Source organism: Cebus imitator, unplaced genomic scaffold (assembly GCF_001604975.1).
Source record: "Cebus imitator isolate Cc_AM_T3 unplaced genomic scaffold, Cebus_imitator-1.0 Scaffold36, whole genome shotgun sequence".
Lineage (NCBI taxonomy): Eukaryota > Metazoa > Chordata > Mammalia > Primates > Cebidae > Cebus > Cebus imitator.
In genome coordinates, this window is record NW_016107351.1 from 10,442,180 (window position 1) to 10,459,742 (window position 17,563).

The 17,563-nt window shown below is 36.5% G+C and overlaps 1 protein-coding gene across 1 annotated transcript in view; it reads left to right on the plus strand.

Moving 5' to 3' along the window:
• The window catches only part of UBE3A (ubiquitin protein ligase E3A), a 96,527-nt gene that overhangs the window by 75,611 nt on the left and 3,353 nt on the right, over positions 1-17,563 (plus strand). Inside the window, exons 7-11 of the mRNA XM_037737250.1 lie at positions 4-146; positions 3,339-3,544; positions 4,190-4,354; positions 5,432-5,587; positions 5,688-5,761. Of these exons, the coding sequence (XP_037593178.1) occupies positions 4-146; positions 3,339-3,544; positions 4,190-4,354; positions 5,432-5,587; positions 5,688-5,761 (744 nt within the window). The remainder of the gene's footprint in view (positions 1-3; positions 147-3,338; positions 3,545-4,189; positions 4,355-5,431; positions 5,588-5,687; positions 5,762-17,563) is intronic.

Consider the following 17,563-nt stretch of genomic DNA (forward strand, 5'->3'; position numbering starts at 1 on the left):
GCTAGAGATGATCGCTATGGAAAATCCTGCAGACTTGAAGAAGCAGTTGTATGTGGAATTTGAAGGAGAACAAGGAGTTGATGAGGGAGGTGTTTCCAAAGAATTTTTTCAGCTGGTTGTGGAGGAAATCTTCAATCCAGATATTGGTAAATACTTTAGTAATGTGATTATGGTGTCATATTGTCTTTTTGAATTACTTATTTATCTTGGTTTATAAATATTCTCAGCTATGAAGAGCTGCTAAAGAAGGATTTGGTACGGATTACTTGGAATCACATATCATGATAGAATTTGTAGGTTTTAAGAACTGATATGTATCACTAATTTATTCAAGTACCTCTATTTCTTAGTCATATATTCTAATGAAGGAAATTATCTCTTTGGTAAATTGAATTGAAAAGCACTTTAGAATGGTACATTGGAACACTTGAAGGGATTTCTTTGCTTTTTGTTATCTAAAACCATCATCATACTCATGGTTTTCCTGACCTGTGAGTTTCAAAGAACAATGGTTAGAAGAATATTGAGAGACTGTTTCACAATTATGTCATGCTCAAACTTCAGAAAACACTAGCTGATATCCCATTAATTAGATTTATTTGCTATAAGATTTCTTGGGGCTTAATGTAGGTAATGTTTCCCCCAAACTTTTTGAACTTGAGAAACCTTTTTGTCTCCCAGAAGAGTTATTGAACAGTTTGATAAAGGCTGATGGGATGTTAATTTGAAAGTGAAGGATCAGAATTTTAATTTTTTCCCTTTTGTGATAAAGTAGAACAGGGAAAAGATGCAGTCTTTCGGGTCGTCTACTTAACTGCATAATTCTGAACTGGTTCAGTTTCTATTGTAAATACAACCATTTAGTGACTGAGCTTGCTTACATTTAAAATTGAGTACATGACAATTATAGGAAAAGGTTTCCACTGAAGGTACCATCAGAATTGTGAGGAGTGTGCATAGAATGATGTGTGTCATTTCCCTTCAGCTTTGCAATTTGAGCTGTTATAGCCTGTTCATTCTAATTGAGTTGACCTTTCTGTTACTGTTCTTAATCACACACACACATACACACACCCCTTATCTACACTCTAGCTAGTGTTTTGTTATTAACTTGTGTGTAGTTTGTTCAAAGTAAATCAGAGATACCTAAGACCATGCCCTTTTTGAGATAGAAAATTATGAACTTCATAAGGTTCTTAAATTTGATAAACCTTAGCTCTAGCTTTTCATGTATCTAGAAATATTAAGCATTAGCTCTAAAGTACACTTGCATTATATGCAGAAATACTTGTAAGAAAAAACATAGATTAAGCAGTTCCAATAAGGTAACTGAAGTGATGGCAGTAAAAGTATCAAAACTAATGTTTTACTGGAGGCATTCTTTATGGTCCCTTTTTCCCTGAAATGTGAGAAAATGTGCCTCAAATGGAACTTCAAAGTTATATTCCGATTAATTTATAGTTTCTTGTTCTTGAGACCAGGGAAGTGCATTTGTGACATTTTATCAAGTTTATTTTTTTAAATACACCATTGCTAGCTTGAACAAATTTATTAATTAATTGTATTACTTGTCAACTGTTCTTGACCCTGTTAATACCATACTTATAACTAAAAGTATTTCCATGGATGTTGTAACTTGGTCTCTAAAAAATGTTTAGATAGAAACCACAAAACTCAAACATGAATTGATTTTCAAATCATTTTACATTCAGAAAATGTCTTAAGCTTAATTCATGCTCCTAGTGATCAAGGAGACATTTTAAGGGTCCTTTTATAAACTACGGTTAAAATACTTAAATGCTATATAATTTGATTTCTAATTTCTAAGCTCTACTTTTCTATTGGAAATTACAGATTTTTTTCAGACTTAATTCTTAAGATGTTTTCATTCAGTTTCACAGTGCAGCTAAGCAACATTTAGTAAAATGAAAAAATTCTAAATTCAATTAAAAATTTTTTTTCCGGCCGGGCGCGGTGGCTCAAGCCTGTAATCCCAGCACTTTGGGAGGCTGAGGCGGGTGGATCACGAGGTCAAGAGATCGAGACCATCCTGGTCAACACGGTGAAACCCCGTCTCTACTAAAACTGCAAAAAATTAGCTGGGCATGGTGGCACGTGCCTGTAATCCCAGCTACTCAGGAGGCTGAGGCAGGAGAATTGCCTGAACCCAGGAGGCAGAGGTTGCGGTGAGCCAAGATCGCGCCATTGCACTCCAGCCTGGGTAACATGAGTGAAACTCCGTCTCAAAAAAAAAAAAAAAAAAATTTTCCCTTAGTCATTTGAAAGGGAGGAAATCAATTCTTAGTAATATTCAGGTAGATTTTTTAAAAATTGGAATCTTTGGTTTTTTTATTTTTTGGTGGAGGGAGACAGCATCGGGCTCTCTGATGCCCAGGCTGGAGTGTAGTGGCTCTGTCTTGGCTCACTGCAGCCTCCACCTCCTGGGTCAAGACTCAAGCCATCCTCATGCATCAGCCTCTCAAGTAGCTGGGACTACGGGTGTATGCTACCACACCCAGCTAATTTTTGTGTTTTCTGTAGAGATGGGGTTTTGCCATCTTGCCCAGGCTGGTCTTGGACTCCTGAGCTCAGGTGATCTGCTTGTGTCGGCCTCCCCAAAGTGCTGAGATTACAGGCGTGAACTACCACGCCCCACCCCAGTTTTCCAATGAGTGATATAAAAAAGGTCTCCACGATTGGGGTTTGCATAGTGAAGACCATGTGAAATTGAAACGACTTTTGTTTTACATATTGGCCCACAGCATAGGTGTTAAATAGCTTTGTTGATCTAAGTTTATCAGATTAATCCAAGTTTATGTACTTCAGATCATCTGATTTTGTTAGGAAAATGCTAGAAAAATTTCATGGCAGCATTATCTAATTTTGAAAAAACAAACCTTTCCTTACTGTGATTAAAAATTGTTTTTTAAAAATAGTACATGTGATACAAATATATTTTTATAAATGAAACACTTTCAAAATATAGCCTTTGGGTTTTTTTAATGTTTATTTTTTCGCTATGGGTAAAGTATGAATGTAGCTTTTCCTATGTGTTAGTAGAAAATCAGAAATGTTGAATTTAATGAACATGTTCTTCTACTCAGTGCCATCAAATTACTTAGGACTTTCTTTGGCTTCATAAAATTACATACCACATTCACCACAATTTATAACATATGTGGACAGTGTTTTCTCAAGTGCTAATAGAAATCAATGTATGCATAATTACATATATTTTTTAATGTTTTATATGTGTAATTACTTTAAATTTATATTTGTATTCATCAGTTCTTAATAAAATACAAAAGTAATGTATTTTTAAAAATCATTTCTTACAGGTATGTTCACATACGATGAATCTACAAAATTGTTTTGGTTTAATCCATCTTCTTTTGAAACTGAGGGTCAGTTTACTCTGATTGGCATAGTACTGGGTCTGGCTATTTACAATAACTGTATACTGGATGTACATTTTCCCATGGTTGTCTACAGGAAGCTAATGGGGAAAAAAGGAACTTTTCGTGACTTGGGAGACTCTCACCCAGTAAGTTGTCATTTTTTAAATTCAGTCTCTTTGATTTAATTTAAATGCAAATATACAATTTAATTTATATTAAAATTTTAAAAGTTTTCATTTAGAATCTTTATTGATACTTTTATCCGTAAGATAAAAATGTTTTAATCTGACCGAAGTACCATGAACACTTAAAAACTCAAAGGGGGAAATGTTTATATATTGCTGTCAGCACGAAGCTTTTTAAGACTGATTCCATAGAGAAATGTTTCTAAACATTTTGTTTTTATTTTAGTGAAATCTTATGAGATGAACAGGTAAACAGAGCAGCCCTGGCTAAGGGGCTTGGTAGCTATCACTAGCATGCCTGCTTCCACCTCCCCCAGCCCCACCTTGAGACACTACAGAATTTCTCATAGAGCACAGTGTGAAATCTATTGCTAAATTGGTGGTGTGGGTTTTTTAGCAGAGAATGGGCCATAACAGTGACTGCCAGTTTTTCTTTTGTAGGTTGGAAACTATTTGGGGGACTGGAGGGATACTAGCTGTCCTTTTTACAATTTTCATTGATAATGTTTTTGTTTTTATTGTCTTTTAAAAAAGAAGGGTGATATAAATTACTTGTTGTATTTTATAGTTCTATAGTGGCCTCAATTTACCATTTCTGGTTGCTAGGTTCTATATCAGAGTTTAAAAGATTTATTGGAGTATGAAGGGAATGTGGAAGATGACATGATGATCACTTTCCAGATATCACAAACAGATCTTTTTGGTAACCCAATGATGTATGATCTAAAGGAAAATGGTGATAAAATTCCAATTACAAATGAAAACAGGAAGGTAATAAATGTTTTGTGTCATCATTTTTTGTCTCTTCATTAACAGTTTCAAAGCATGTATGCTTATAATTTTTAAAGAAGTATCTACTATAGTCTGTACAAAAAAACACAGGAAATCCAGTAAGCAAGTTTATGTAAATGTCAGAGTCCCGTTTTCTAAATCTTAGGTGTAGGTTGGTGTGAAAGCACACCGTTGGGCACTAACCCCGTTTTAGAGAAAGAGGACATGACGTAGGAGGTAGTTCATAGCTACGTGTGGCTGGAGGATAAAGCAAAAGGCAGGGTATTTTCCGTAGGAAGCTGTAAGCAGGAACCTTGTCACAGACAAAAATTACACCTAATTTACACGTGTATCCTCTTTGTGATATAAAGACATTTCTGAAAAGGATTTTTTACATCAGATGTGGGTTTCTTTTGACTAAAATGTGTTCGTCTGGAATGGGAATAACCCATAACAGGAAAAAATTATGACAGAGATACAGTATACCTTTAAGAAACATGTTTCTATTGATATTTTTTGATTAAATATTATACACACTAAGGGTACAAAGCACATTTTCCTTTTATGATTTGATACAGTAGTTTGTGTGAGTCAACACTTCAATATTTTTGCTAACTGGATATAGTAGGCAGCTTACCAAATATTCTGTGCTAGAAAACATGGGACTTTCTGATTTGCTCAAATCAAATACATTGTACTCTCTTAAAATGTTGGCATTTATAAATAGATGGATACACGGTTTAAATGTTTCTGTTAGCATACCTAGTTGAGGGAACCTAAAAAGTTTTATGCATCTCTAGCATTTATATTTCGTTGTGTTTAATACAGTATCAAAATTGATATTTATATCATATATGACAGTTTTATGTATGTGGCCTTTTCATAGCTTAATATTGGCTATAACAGAGAATTGTGAAATTATTAGTAGTAGTTTTCTTTGTAGGTGTAAAATTGAATTTTTAAACATATTCTTGAATTTTTTTTCTTGGAAAAATTAAAAAGCTATGCAGCCCAATAACTTGTGTTTTGTTTGCATAGCATATTATAAGAAGTTCTTGTGATTAATGTTTCCTACAGGAATTTGTCAATCTTTATTCTGACTACATTCTCAATAAATCAGTAGAAAAACAGTTCAAGGCTTTTCGGAGAGGTTTTCATATGGTGACCAATGAATCTCCCTTAAAGTACTTATTCAGACCAGAAGAAATTGAATTGCTTATATGTGGAAGCCGGGTAAGAAAGCAGGTGTCTGCAAAAAGTAATGGATGGATTTATTGTTTGTAATGATACAGCAGTATAGGAGATACTAAGACATATTTTCTTGAATTTGCAGAATCTAGATTTCCAGGCACTAGAAGAAACTACAGAATATGACGGTGGCTATACCAGGGATTCTGTTCTGATTAGGTGAGGTACTTAATTCTTCAAAGAAGATTTGATTCATTAAAGGGGTGTGTGATTTTGCTTCAGACCTTTATCTCTAGGTACTAATTCCCAAATAAGCAAACTCACAAATTCTCATCTATATACTTAGATTTGTTTTTGTAATATAATCACCAGTTTTCAGAGTTAATCTTGTGATGAAGTGTTGTTATATGTAAGTCTCATATTTTCTCCTGCATTTGGGGTACAGATTATCTAATATTTCTTTTGATACTGGTTAGAGTATTCTTACTGCTGATAAGATAATTAAAATAAGGCTGCCACTTCTGCATATTTTTCCTTTCTTTTGAATTCTACATTTGTGAACTGTTACATGGCTACTCAGGATCAAGCACTTTTTGAGTGAAATGGTACGGTCTTTCAATTAATTCTTAATATGTCCAGGTACATATTAGTGTTTCCATTTTACACCTTAAGAAACTGAACCCTGAATTCCCACAGAAAGATGTGGAGGTTCCCAGTTCTATCTGCTTTTAAGTAAATGCCCTTACTACTGTACTGTCTACTTCTGTGTACTCTGCCATCCAATTCTGAAAGACATATGCTTCCCCATCCCCTGCTGAGATTGGGTCAAGAGACAAAGATACACTTTTGGCACCCACTGGTGGACTGCAGTGAGAAGGCATGCAAACAGGTACCTTCCTGGAAGTTGTCTCCAAAGGTTATTATTGCTCTAAGACTCAAGTATGTAAACACTAGAATGAATATCAGTTATCTAGCAATAAACATTATTTTTATATTAGTTGACCCTTGAACAACACAGCTGTGAACTTCATGGTTCCCCTAACATGCAGGGTTTTTTTCTCAACTACTGGCAGATCCAGTATTGGTGGGAGTCTGTATATACAGGGGGCTGATTTCTATGTATGCCAGTTCTGCAGGGGCAACTGTGGAACTTGAGTATGCGTGGATTTTCATATACACAGGCGGTCCCGCAACCAATCCCTGTCACATATACCAAGGGATGGCTGTATGTTACATTATATTCATCTGTTCTGTTGTTTTATAAGGTTCTTCATCCTGGTTTGTGGGAAGTTACCAGTATTTCTTCATTTTGATGCACCTTTGGTCATTTCTGGCAGCAGTGGTGAATGTTATTTACTCTTAGCAACCTCTGTGCTGCTATCTATTCAGAGTTTAAAAGGTGGTTCATTAAAGGGTTGGAATAACATGGTGATGGGAAAACCCTACTTGTTAGTCACAAAGAATATAACAGCAATATCTCTGTAATATGATTTATCACATACAATTTCTAATAGTTATGAAAAAAGTCAAATGATCTCTGAAGGGTAAGAGAAATTATCTTTGAAATTAAGGTTTTAATTTTATTTCTAGCTTTTTATAACAACATAATCCATACTTGGTATGTATCTTAAGATCATTTTTAAATGTATGGTTTGAAGGGCAAACTAGTGTTATGTGAAAAATGACAGAGTAGCTGATGATATTCTAAACCTTTTCTTACTAAATTCAGCTTATTTTGTCAATATAAATATGAAAATATTAATTCATTAAACAGTCTACAAGTAGATAGTTGAAGACTTAATGCTTTTAATAACAGGGGAAAAAGGACAATACGGGCATCTCACTTTACTGTGCTCTGCAGATACTGAGTTTTTTTGGTGGCAACCCTGCATCAAGCAGGTCTGTCAGCACCATTTTCCAACAAATATGCTCAATTCATTAGCATTTTTAGCAATGATTTTAAATTAAGACAGTATTAATATTTAGACATAATACCATTACACACTTGACCAAAGTATAGTGTAAACGTAACTTTTATATGCACTGGGAAACAAAAAAATTTGTATGACTCACTTAACTGCCATCATCACCTTATTTGCTATGGTCTGAAACTGAACTGGCAGTACTGTGCCTGTGTAGGTATTTTGGTTAGTATTTATTGTATGCAGAATTCATAAAAATAAAAACCGTGAGTCTAATATATTTCAGCTAAAAATTAACAACATATTTAATATGTAAACCACTAGAAATAAGATTCAGTTAAATTTTTTTTTTTTTTTTAAATTGAGTCTTGCTCTGTCACTCAGGCTGGAGTGCAGTGGCGCGGTCTGGGCTCACTGTAGCCTCTGCTTCCCGGGTTCAAGTCGTTCTCCTGCCTCAGCCTCCTGAGTAGCTGGAAATACAGGTGCGCACCAGTACGCCTGGCTAATTTTTCTATTTTTAATAGAAATGGGGTTTTGCCACGTTGGCTAGGCTGGTCTCAAACTCCTCAGTCTTCTAAAGTGCCAAGATTATGGTTTGAGCCACCATGCCTGGCAAAATCAACTCTGAATCTGAATCAAACCTTTGAAACAAAAATTACCAGTCAAAAAAACTTGCAGTCCCTGCTCCTAACTTTGAAAAAGTGACACGGAGAGGGACATTTGGAAAGATGTTTCTAGGAAGTCAACAAGAAGTAAAATCAGGGAGAGCTTTTTCAGCAACTGAAAAAAGACATGCAAAAAAGGCCGAGGCGGGCAGATGACTTGAAGCCAGCAGTTTGAAACCAGCCTGGCCAACATGGTAAAACCCCGTCTCTACTGAAAAACACAAAAATTAGCTGGATGTGGTGGCAGGCACTTGTAATCCCAGAGAATCTCTTGACCCTGGGAAGTGGAGATAGCAGTGAGCCTAGATTGTACCACTGCACTCCAGCTGGGACACGAGTGATACTCTATCTCAACAAAAAGAAAAAGATTCAGAGTTTATTTCCTTCCCAAATACCTCATAGATATTGGTTTGTAGGGGTAATTTAGTCTCATTCGCTTTGTCTTTTCTGGTAATTTTTATCATGGATTCTGATTGCCTAGATTTGCTAATTCATAAAGTTTTGCAAAATTGTGATATTCGAATTCTTTATTCCTCCTTCATTACCTGTAATACTTTTGAAGAAAAACTCTGTGACTACCCAAATTACAGATCCACATATATGATCTGTACACATGTATATAAATATGCACATATCAGATAAGATAGTGCTTAATTATTACCCATTACTCATTTTCAAATAATGTGATTCCCTCACTGCTCTCTAAATGTTATCAGTGTGGTGGTAATAATGGTGGTGTCTATGTTGTGTGGGGTAAAATGTGAATACAGTGAAATACCCAGGGCTTAACTGGGTTAGTTTTAAAAAAATTACATTTATGCAGCCATATTTCAGTCAAGGTATAGGCTATGTTCATTAACACAGATTTCCTATATTTTCCCTTCCAGTGAATCTCCATACCCCATTAGAACAGACGATAACTGTTGTAATTGCTGTCACTATAGATTACTTTTGTCTGCTCTTGAATTTCTTATGAATGGAATCATATATACTTGTACTACATCTAGACTCTTTAGGTTAACAAAACATGTTCAAGATTCATCCATGTTATTGCGTTGATTTATTGTGCCTTTTTAAAAATTATAGAGTAGTGTTGCATTATGTGAATATGCAGAATTTGCTTTTTACCTGTTGGTGGACAGCTGGGTTGTTTCCAGTTTGGAGCTGTTGTGAATAAAGCTGTATACAGTCTTATTGTGGCAATGTTTTATTTCTCTTGGGCAAACATGTAGGAGTAGAGTTTCCAAGGCATCTAGTAGATACATATTTAACTAAAAGTATCTTTTCCTCATTTTTATATTTCTTTTGACTATAGATATTTTCTGTAAAATACAGGAATTTGCCTTATCCTTAGTTTCGCTTTTTTTGGTTTCAATTATCTTTGGTCAGCAGTGGTCCAAAAACATTAAGTGGAAAATTCCTTGAATAACTTAGGGTTTTTGATGTATGGGGCGGGGGGAGTGGGTTGCTTTCTTGTTCATTTGCTTGGCTTTTTTAAGAGACAAAGTCTTGCTGGAATGCAGTAGCATGACTGCAGCTTATTATAAATTCAAACTCCTGGGCTCATGTGATCTTATCTCAGCCTTCTGAGTAGCTGGTGCTACAGGTGTACGTCAACATCCCTAGCTAATTTTTAGTTTTTGTTTTGGTTGGGTTTTTTGGTAGAAACAAACAGTGTCACTGTGTTATCCAGGGTGGTCTCAAACCCCTGGCCTCTAGCATTTCTTCTACCTTAGCCTTCCAGAACTCTGGGACTGCAAGCGTGAGCCACTGCACCCAGCCAGCAACTCCTGAGTTTTAAATTATGCACTATTCTGAATAACATGGTGAAATCTCCCACCTCTCCACCCAGGGCATTAATTATCCCTTTTTGCAGTATATCCACGTTGTCTAGACTACCCACCACTTTCAGTCTATTGGTTATCAGATCGACTGTTGTAGTATCAATGCTGTGTTCAGTTAACCTTTATTTTACTTAATGGCCCTAAAGCACAAGAGCAGTGATGGAAATTCAGGTATGCCAGAGAAGCCGGAAAGTGCTTCCTTTAAGTGAAAAGGTGAAAGTTCCTGACTTAATATGGAAAGAATTAAAAAATCATATGTTGAAGTTGCTAAAATCTATGGTAAGAATGAATCTTTTGTCCATGAAATTGTGAGGGAAAAATAAATCATGCATAGTATATACAGGGTTCAGGACTATCTGCAATTTTAGACATCTGTGGGAGGTCTTGGAACTTATTCCCCATGGATAAGTGGGGAATACTGTATAGTCTATATAAAAGGCCCATTTCTGATATGTATTTTATGATTTTCTCTAAGTCTGTGGCTTTTCATTTTCTTATCTTCTGATGAGCAGAAATTATTAATTTTTTGAGGTCTATTTTATTTTTTCTTTTATAGTTTTTTTAATGTCCTTTTATATCTATCTTTGCCTAGCCCAGAGCCACAAATATGTTTTCTTCCAATAGTAAAATACAGGTTTAACTTTTATGTGTAAATCTGTGATCCACTACCAATAAATGTTTATGATGTTGTTAGACAGTGGATGTCATTGATTTTCTAAATCGTTTTACTTATTTGTTAGAGAGACTTCCTTTCCCCATTGAATTGCTTTTGCACTTTGGTTGAAAGTCAATCTGCGTGTGATCCTTGTTTCTGGACTCTCCATTCTGTTCTATTAATTTGTTTTGTCCTTTTGCCAAAACCACACCATTAATGGTTACTGCAGCTTCAAATCAGATGCTGTGATTCCCACAACTTTTTCATTAGGTCGCTTTGACTATTTTATTTGTATATAAATATTAGAGTCAGTTAATTTCTACAAACAAAAAAAGGAGGCAAAGCCTGCAGAGATTTTGATTTGGGTTGCTTTGATTGGGGTAAGTCAATTTGGGGGGAATTCACATTTTAACAATATGGATCCTTCCATATTGGCCAAGCTGGTCTCAAACTACTGGCCTCACGATCTGCCTGCCTTGGCCTCCCAAGTGCTGAGATTACAGGCGTGAGCCACCATGCCCGGCCTTTTCTGTATTTTTTATAGTTGTTTTCACAGTCATTTTCATGGTCATTGTGGGAATCACATTATAGATAATGTGATTTACCACCATTCGCTGCCATCAACACCATCATCTGGAATGAGATGTGGAAACCTTGCTTTCTGTTAAGGTCTCTTTCCCCGCTTTTAAATAGTATTGTTCTGAGGATTAATGCTGTTATAGTTTTTGTATCAGTTATCCAATAGACTTACAGAACTTACGAAGAGAGTGATCCTCTGTTGTATATAGCCATGTTTCTGCTATTTCCGCTATTTTTTCCAAGATTCCATCTTTTATTACTTCCATTAGCCAGTTCTCAAAGGCAGCTCTGCTAATGAGAAATTCTTTTTATTTTTCTCCTTTTGAAAATGACTTTATTTTCCCTTTATTCCTGAAGAATAGTTTTATTTATGCTCTTTGAAGTTCACTCAGCTTCTCGAAGCTGTAAGTCTGTCTCTTTTGCCAAACATGGAAAATTTGTTCAACCATTATTTCTTCAGATGTTCCTTCAGCGTCATTCTTGTCTCCATTCTAGGCCTCTGGAGATACAAATGTTGAATCATCTGTTATTGTTCCACATGTACCTGAGGCACGGTTCATTTTTCACTCTACTTCCTCGCTTTTGTTCAGATTTCTATCCTTTGTCATCTTCACTCTACTGTTGAGCCCATCTAATGATTATTTTTCGCTTATTGTATTTTTTAGGTCTATAATTTCCATTTGCTTTTCTTTCCTTATAACTTCTGTTTCTTTGCTGAGATTTTCTATTGTTTCGTTTTTGAAACAGCAGAACTTATAATTGCTTGTCAAATCATTTCTATGACAGCTGCATTAAGATGGTTGTCAGATAATTTCAACATCTTACTCATCCCAGTGTTGGCGTTGATTTTCTTTCCTTCATGTGATTTTCCTGGTTCTTGGTATGACAGATAATTTTTGGATTGTGTCTCAGGCATTTTAGTTATTACATTAGGAGACTGTCCTTTTAAAAATTTTTTTACTTCAGTGGTAACCTGTTTAGGTTTAGCATGTAGGTGCTAGCATATGTTTGTGGGCTGTGGTTCCAATGACCATTTTTCAGAGCCTTTGTGGTGCTGTTTTGGTTTGTTGCTTTTATCTTACTCTGCTGGGGCTCACACTGGTTCCTAGTGGTCCTGCTTGAGGGGGCTCCTCCAGGCTGATCTGCACAGAGTGTGTTTGGGTGGGGGAAGAGGGACCCCCAGAGTGCTTCCTGAGCCTTGTGCCTCTAGTGGCAGGCTCTCCCATGCCTGGTGTTTCTGGCAGTGCTCCCGCCCGCTCTGTGCCCCTGGGCTGTAGATCACTTGCAGGAAAAGTGAACACTGCCAGACCAATTAATTATAGGAGGATTCCTCCTGCCAGTGCTCAGCAGCACTGTGTCTCTGGAGCAGCAAGGAGAGTCTCAGGCACAGCTTCATTTCTTTTTTAAGATTTTTCTTCTGTCTTCAGTTTCTATGGTACTATTGTTCTGCTTTATTCACTTTTCTATTTCTTCTAGTTTAGTTTTAGTTTCTTTGCATTTGAAGTGATTCTTTTTCCTTGCATTTCTAATTACTCCTTAGTTGTGTCATGTCTTGTCTTCAGTTACCCTTATTCTGAAATTTCCCATTTCTAATTGTTACTTTTAAAATTCTTTTTAGGTCAATTTGAAATTTGTGTACAGTTTTTATCTATTTGCATATAGTTTGGTGTACTTTATAGGGACATCATTCTCATGTACATGCACATATTCTTTCTCTAATAATTACACTGTTCGACTCTGTTTTGTTGCTTATTTTTTTGTGTGAGTGAAATGAGTTTCCCATAGTGGCATGAGGGGGAGATGGGCTAAGATAACTTCTCTTGGTTTTTGGGGAAGGGGAGAAGTCTGTGTTTTGGTAAAATGGTCAAAAATATGCCCTTCCTCTTTCTGAAACTTCCTCCTTCCCCACATACATTTGCACTTTTTTTGTTCTTTATTATGTTTGATCTGTTCCATTTGGAAGTTATTCCTGGAAGTTTCTCCTTGGTACAAGGTTTGTTTTACAGGGGATTTAGCGTTCAGGAGTTTTAAGGGCCCAGAGCTTACCACATCATGATCCCTTTGTAATGATCTGCAGGTTAGATCCTGTAGAACTGTTTAAAACTTTAAGCTATTTTCAAATTGGCTTTTGCTTTCTAGTGGGTTGGCAGTTTTAAGGTTTTCCTGTTCTCAGGGCTATAAGACACCAGGCAGTTACCTTCCATGTGCTCTTGTAGTTAGTTGTCAGAACTTTGTTTCTGTCCACTTATTTGTAGTGGTTCATGGTTTTGTTGTAGATAATGTCTCTGGGTCTTTGATTTTCCCATTTAGTTTGCTCCTTTTGTAGGTGAGATTGGGAGGAAATAAAAGCAAAAACAAAACAACTGTATGTCACTGCCATCATCGTTTCAGAACCTGTTAGCTTGCCCTTCACCTGATTTTTGTATTTATCAGTATCATTACCTGAATGTATGATCTCATTGGGGATTGCAAAATGGCTATCTGGGGGGAAAATTTTTCCATCTGTTTGTCCGACATCTGTACCTGGCACTCTTTTTTCTCATCAGTGGGTGCCATTTGATTACCTTGAAAAAGTTCTACTGAAAAGGCCTAAAATATATTTTAAGATTTTTAGAGTCTTAGGAGTTAATGTAATAATTTTAATGGTGACAATTTAATTTTGTTTTTCAGTTGTTTTTTTCTGCATTTTTGAATATTATGAACTCATAAATGTTTTTATATTCAATACGTTTCGCAGTCATTACTCTAAATGAGATTCAAATTGCGTAGCCTTGGTGTGCTTTTAAAATGTCCCTATTAGAGGGCTGGGCGTGGTGGCTCACGCCTGTAATCCAAGCACTTTGGAGGCCAAGGCGGGCGGATCACCTGAGGTTGGGAGTTCAAGACCAGCCTGACCAACATGGTGAAACCCCGTCTTAAAAATAAAATTAAAAAGACCCTATTAGATTTTGAAATTTCTACTTAATCTCGAACATTTATTCTCAGTCCTGGAATAAATTATTTTCCCAATGAATTGTTGGAGAATGGCATTTAAGAGTCAGATTTTAGATGCAAAGTATAGCCTTTGCTTTATGAATGTTAGTACTTGTAGGCTTCATCAGGATGGAACTAGGAAAAGTATCTTTCTAGTATATCCTGAGAATCACCCACATCACCGCACAGGCGTTTTCCATTGTGTTTTGTATGACTGAATACTGCCACGTTGTGTGGATGCAGCATAGCTTAACAGTATTGATGGGCATCGAGGCTATTTTTAACCTTTTGCTATTAGTACTAATGTCACAGTGAATCCTCTTACGTTCATGCATTATTCCTTACATATGTAAGGTATCATTAAGAGAAACTATTAGAAGCAGGATTGTTGCAACAAACGGTAGATGCATGTATAATTTTGCAAGATCCTGCCAAATTCTCCTTCACAGAAAAGTAACATTTTGCATTCCCCCCAGCAGTTTACAACAGTAGCTCTTTTCTTAAAACTTTCCAAACAGAATGTGTTGTTAAATGTGGATATTTACTTATTTGCCAGTTGGGAAATGATATTTTACTGTACTTAACAATTTTTGAGTTTACCTCAGTTATGGATGAGGATGAGCATTTTTTCTTGTACTTAAGAGCTGTTTATAGTTTTATAACATCTTTTGCTCATTTTGCTGCTCAGTTGGTCATTTTATTTTTAGAAACTTTATATGTTAAGGAGATTAGCCCTTTAACTACAGTAAATTTGCAACTATTTTTTCCCAGTTTGTCATTTGTCTTTTAACCTTATGTTTATGTAGTTAGCTGTTAATCTTTTTCGTTATTCTGCTTTGATATGCATTTCTTTAGTTATGTTTCTTTTATTCATTTTCTTGGTTTTTAATTTTCTAGACTCTATATCCTCAGTAGAAATTTTAGTCATATTGCTGCTTCTTTGGTTACCTTATAATAAAATTAGCCTTTATTTCCAAAATTATTACTTTGCATATTTCTTATTTTTTAGTATTCTTATTTCTATTTCAGATGTGCTCATTTCTCTCTGAATTTGTATTTCTCATCACTGGTGCTCTTTTTTGCCTGCTGCTGCATTCTCCCTATGTGTTGGAATTTGGTGTTACGGGTTTCCCGTTGTTTATGACTGAATTTTTCTGGTGTACTTTCTTTCGTCTTCCAGAAAGTTTTCCTTCTCATTCGCCAGACTTTCTCCATAATATATTTATTTGGACTCAGTAATCCTGTTTTTGTTTGTTGTTTCTATAATAGATGTTAGTTTTTTCTGGACCTGTCATTACTAGACCTCATGGTGGAGCAGGGAGGAATTTGCATGGCTTTAGGAGTCTTGGTTGAAGGGAACCGTCTTCTGTTGCTTTAGTAAGCGCAGAATCACCACTTTCTGATTTTTCAGCTCCATTTGGATTAAGACTCTTTTTCATTAGGTGCTTCCATCCCTTTACGGCCCTTAAGGGACACTTGAGCTTTCCAAGGTACCACCTTCCTTTCATGCATGGTGCCTTCCTGAGACTGCCATTGCTGGACCCAAGTACTTTTCTATAGTCCTTCCTTTAACCACCCTGTTGCCAGTCCCCTCTGGCCTCTGCAATGTTCTGTTGAGCGGCAGGTGCTGGGGAGTCCAGCCTTCCTGGGTGATCCCTAATAAGTATGAATCTGTACACACCACTCTCCATGTAGCTCCTGCTGGACCCTGCTCATTTCCCCACTTCTGTGACATTTGGAATCTATTCCTCTGTCTCCTGGTTTTACTCTACACATATGTCATAGGTGTTTTTATTTCTCCCCTTTGTGATCTGGATAGATTTTGAGAGATGTGAGTAGGATGTGATCAACACAGCCACCACTTTTATGTAGAAACCTGGAAGCTTCATTTGTTCTTCAGCTTTCTAAATGAATGCATTCTTATTTAATTCAAAATGTTAATATAACACTTAACAGGAAGAGAAGAATTTTGTTCCCTAATTGTTTTCATTGTATAAAATTTTTAAAGGTTTTGCTTAAAAGACCAAAGCAGCTCCATAATGATACAGCCAGACTGGTCACTGCTCATCTGCCATTTCCTACAGGGTCTGTCTCCACTCTTCGGTGGTGCTCTTTGATCTGCCTCCTGAGGTGTAGCTGGTTCAGTTAAGTTTCAGAGCCCTCCTGCAGTGTGAGGAGACTTTCTTACCACCCACTGCAGGGCAGCTTTTCTGCTCTGTTGGAGGGCTCCTTGCTATAGCAGACTTGTTTCTTCTTGCCAGCCACCCCAAAAGGAATGTCATGAACTGGGGTCTGATTCCTTTCCTCCTCAACTGGGAAGATGCTCCTGCAAGTTTCATGTCCAGTTTTCTGTTCTTGTGTATTTCTTTTTTGTTTTCTCTTGCTGACTGGTAGATTCATAGAGGGGCAGGGAACGGAAGTGGCAAGAGACCGGAGAAAGCCAAGAATTCTAATAAAGGTTTTAATTTATTTCAGATTAATGGTGTTGCAGCAACAAAAATGCCAGCATTTTGGTAATAAAAATAGTATGTTGGAATATTGGAATATCAAAAACTAGAAAAATACAATTACTGATTTGGGATGTGTGATATTCTCTGCTAACCATTCTGGAAAGAACTTTCTTTTTTCTTTTTTGGTGGGGAAGTGGGGTGGAGTTTTGCTCTTGTTTCCCAGGCTGGAGTGCAGTGGCATGACGTCAGCTCATTGCAGCCTCCACCTCCTGAGTTCAAGTGATTCTCCTGCCTCAGCCTCCCAAGTAGCTGAGATGACAGGTACCTGCCACCACACCCAGCTAATTTTTGTATTTTAGTAGAGACGGTGTTTCACCATGTTTGTCAGGCTGGTCTTGAACCCCTGACCTGAGGTGATCCCCCCAAAGTGCTGGGATTACAGGCGTGAGCCACTGCACCTGGCTCTGGAAAGAACTTTGTAAATAAATATTAAGATGCATTTTATATTTATACCCAACTGAAAATACTGTTTTTGAATCTTAAAATTATTTAGCTATGAACTACTGTATATATGTTTTATAGATGCCTGATTATTCAAAACACTTCAAGATAGCACTTCATGAGCTTACATTTCGCTTTTTAGAACTCAAACTAACATTTTAGAACTCAAACTAACATTAAGTGTCATTAAAACATGGCTTTTATTACGTAGATTTTAGGAATGCCACAGGGATAAATCATTCTCTTAAAATAACTGCATATGGCAGAAATGTCAGAATAATTCTCCTCCTCCATACACAGCACATGTTACTTGATAAAATATTCTAGTTCATATAAAAATTGAACTGTTGTATTACTGCTATTAGGTATGTGGTTGTTTGGATTTGGGGCCGGGTGGGTTTGCGGGGCGGGAGGCTCTTTTTTCTTTTGTAC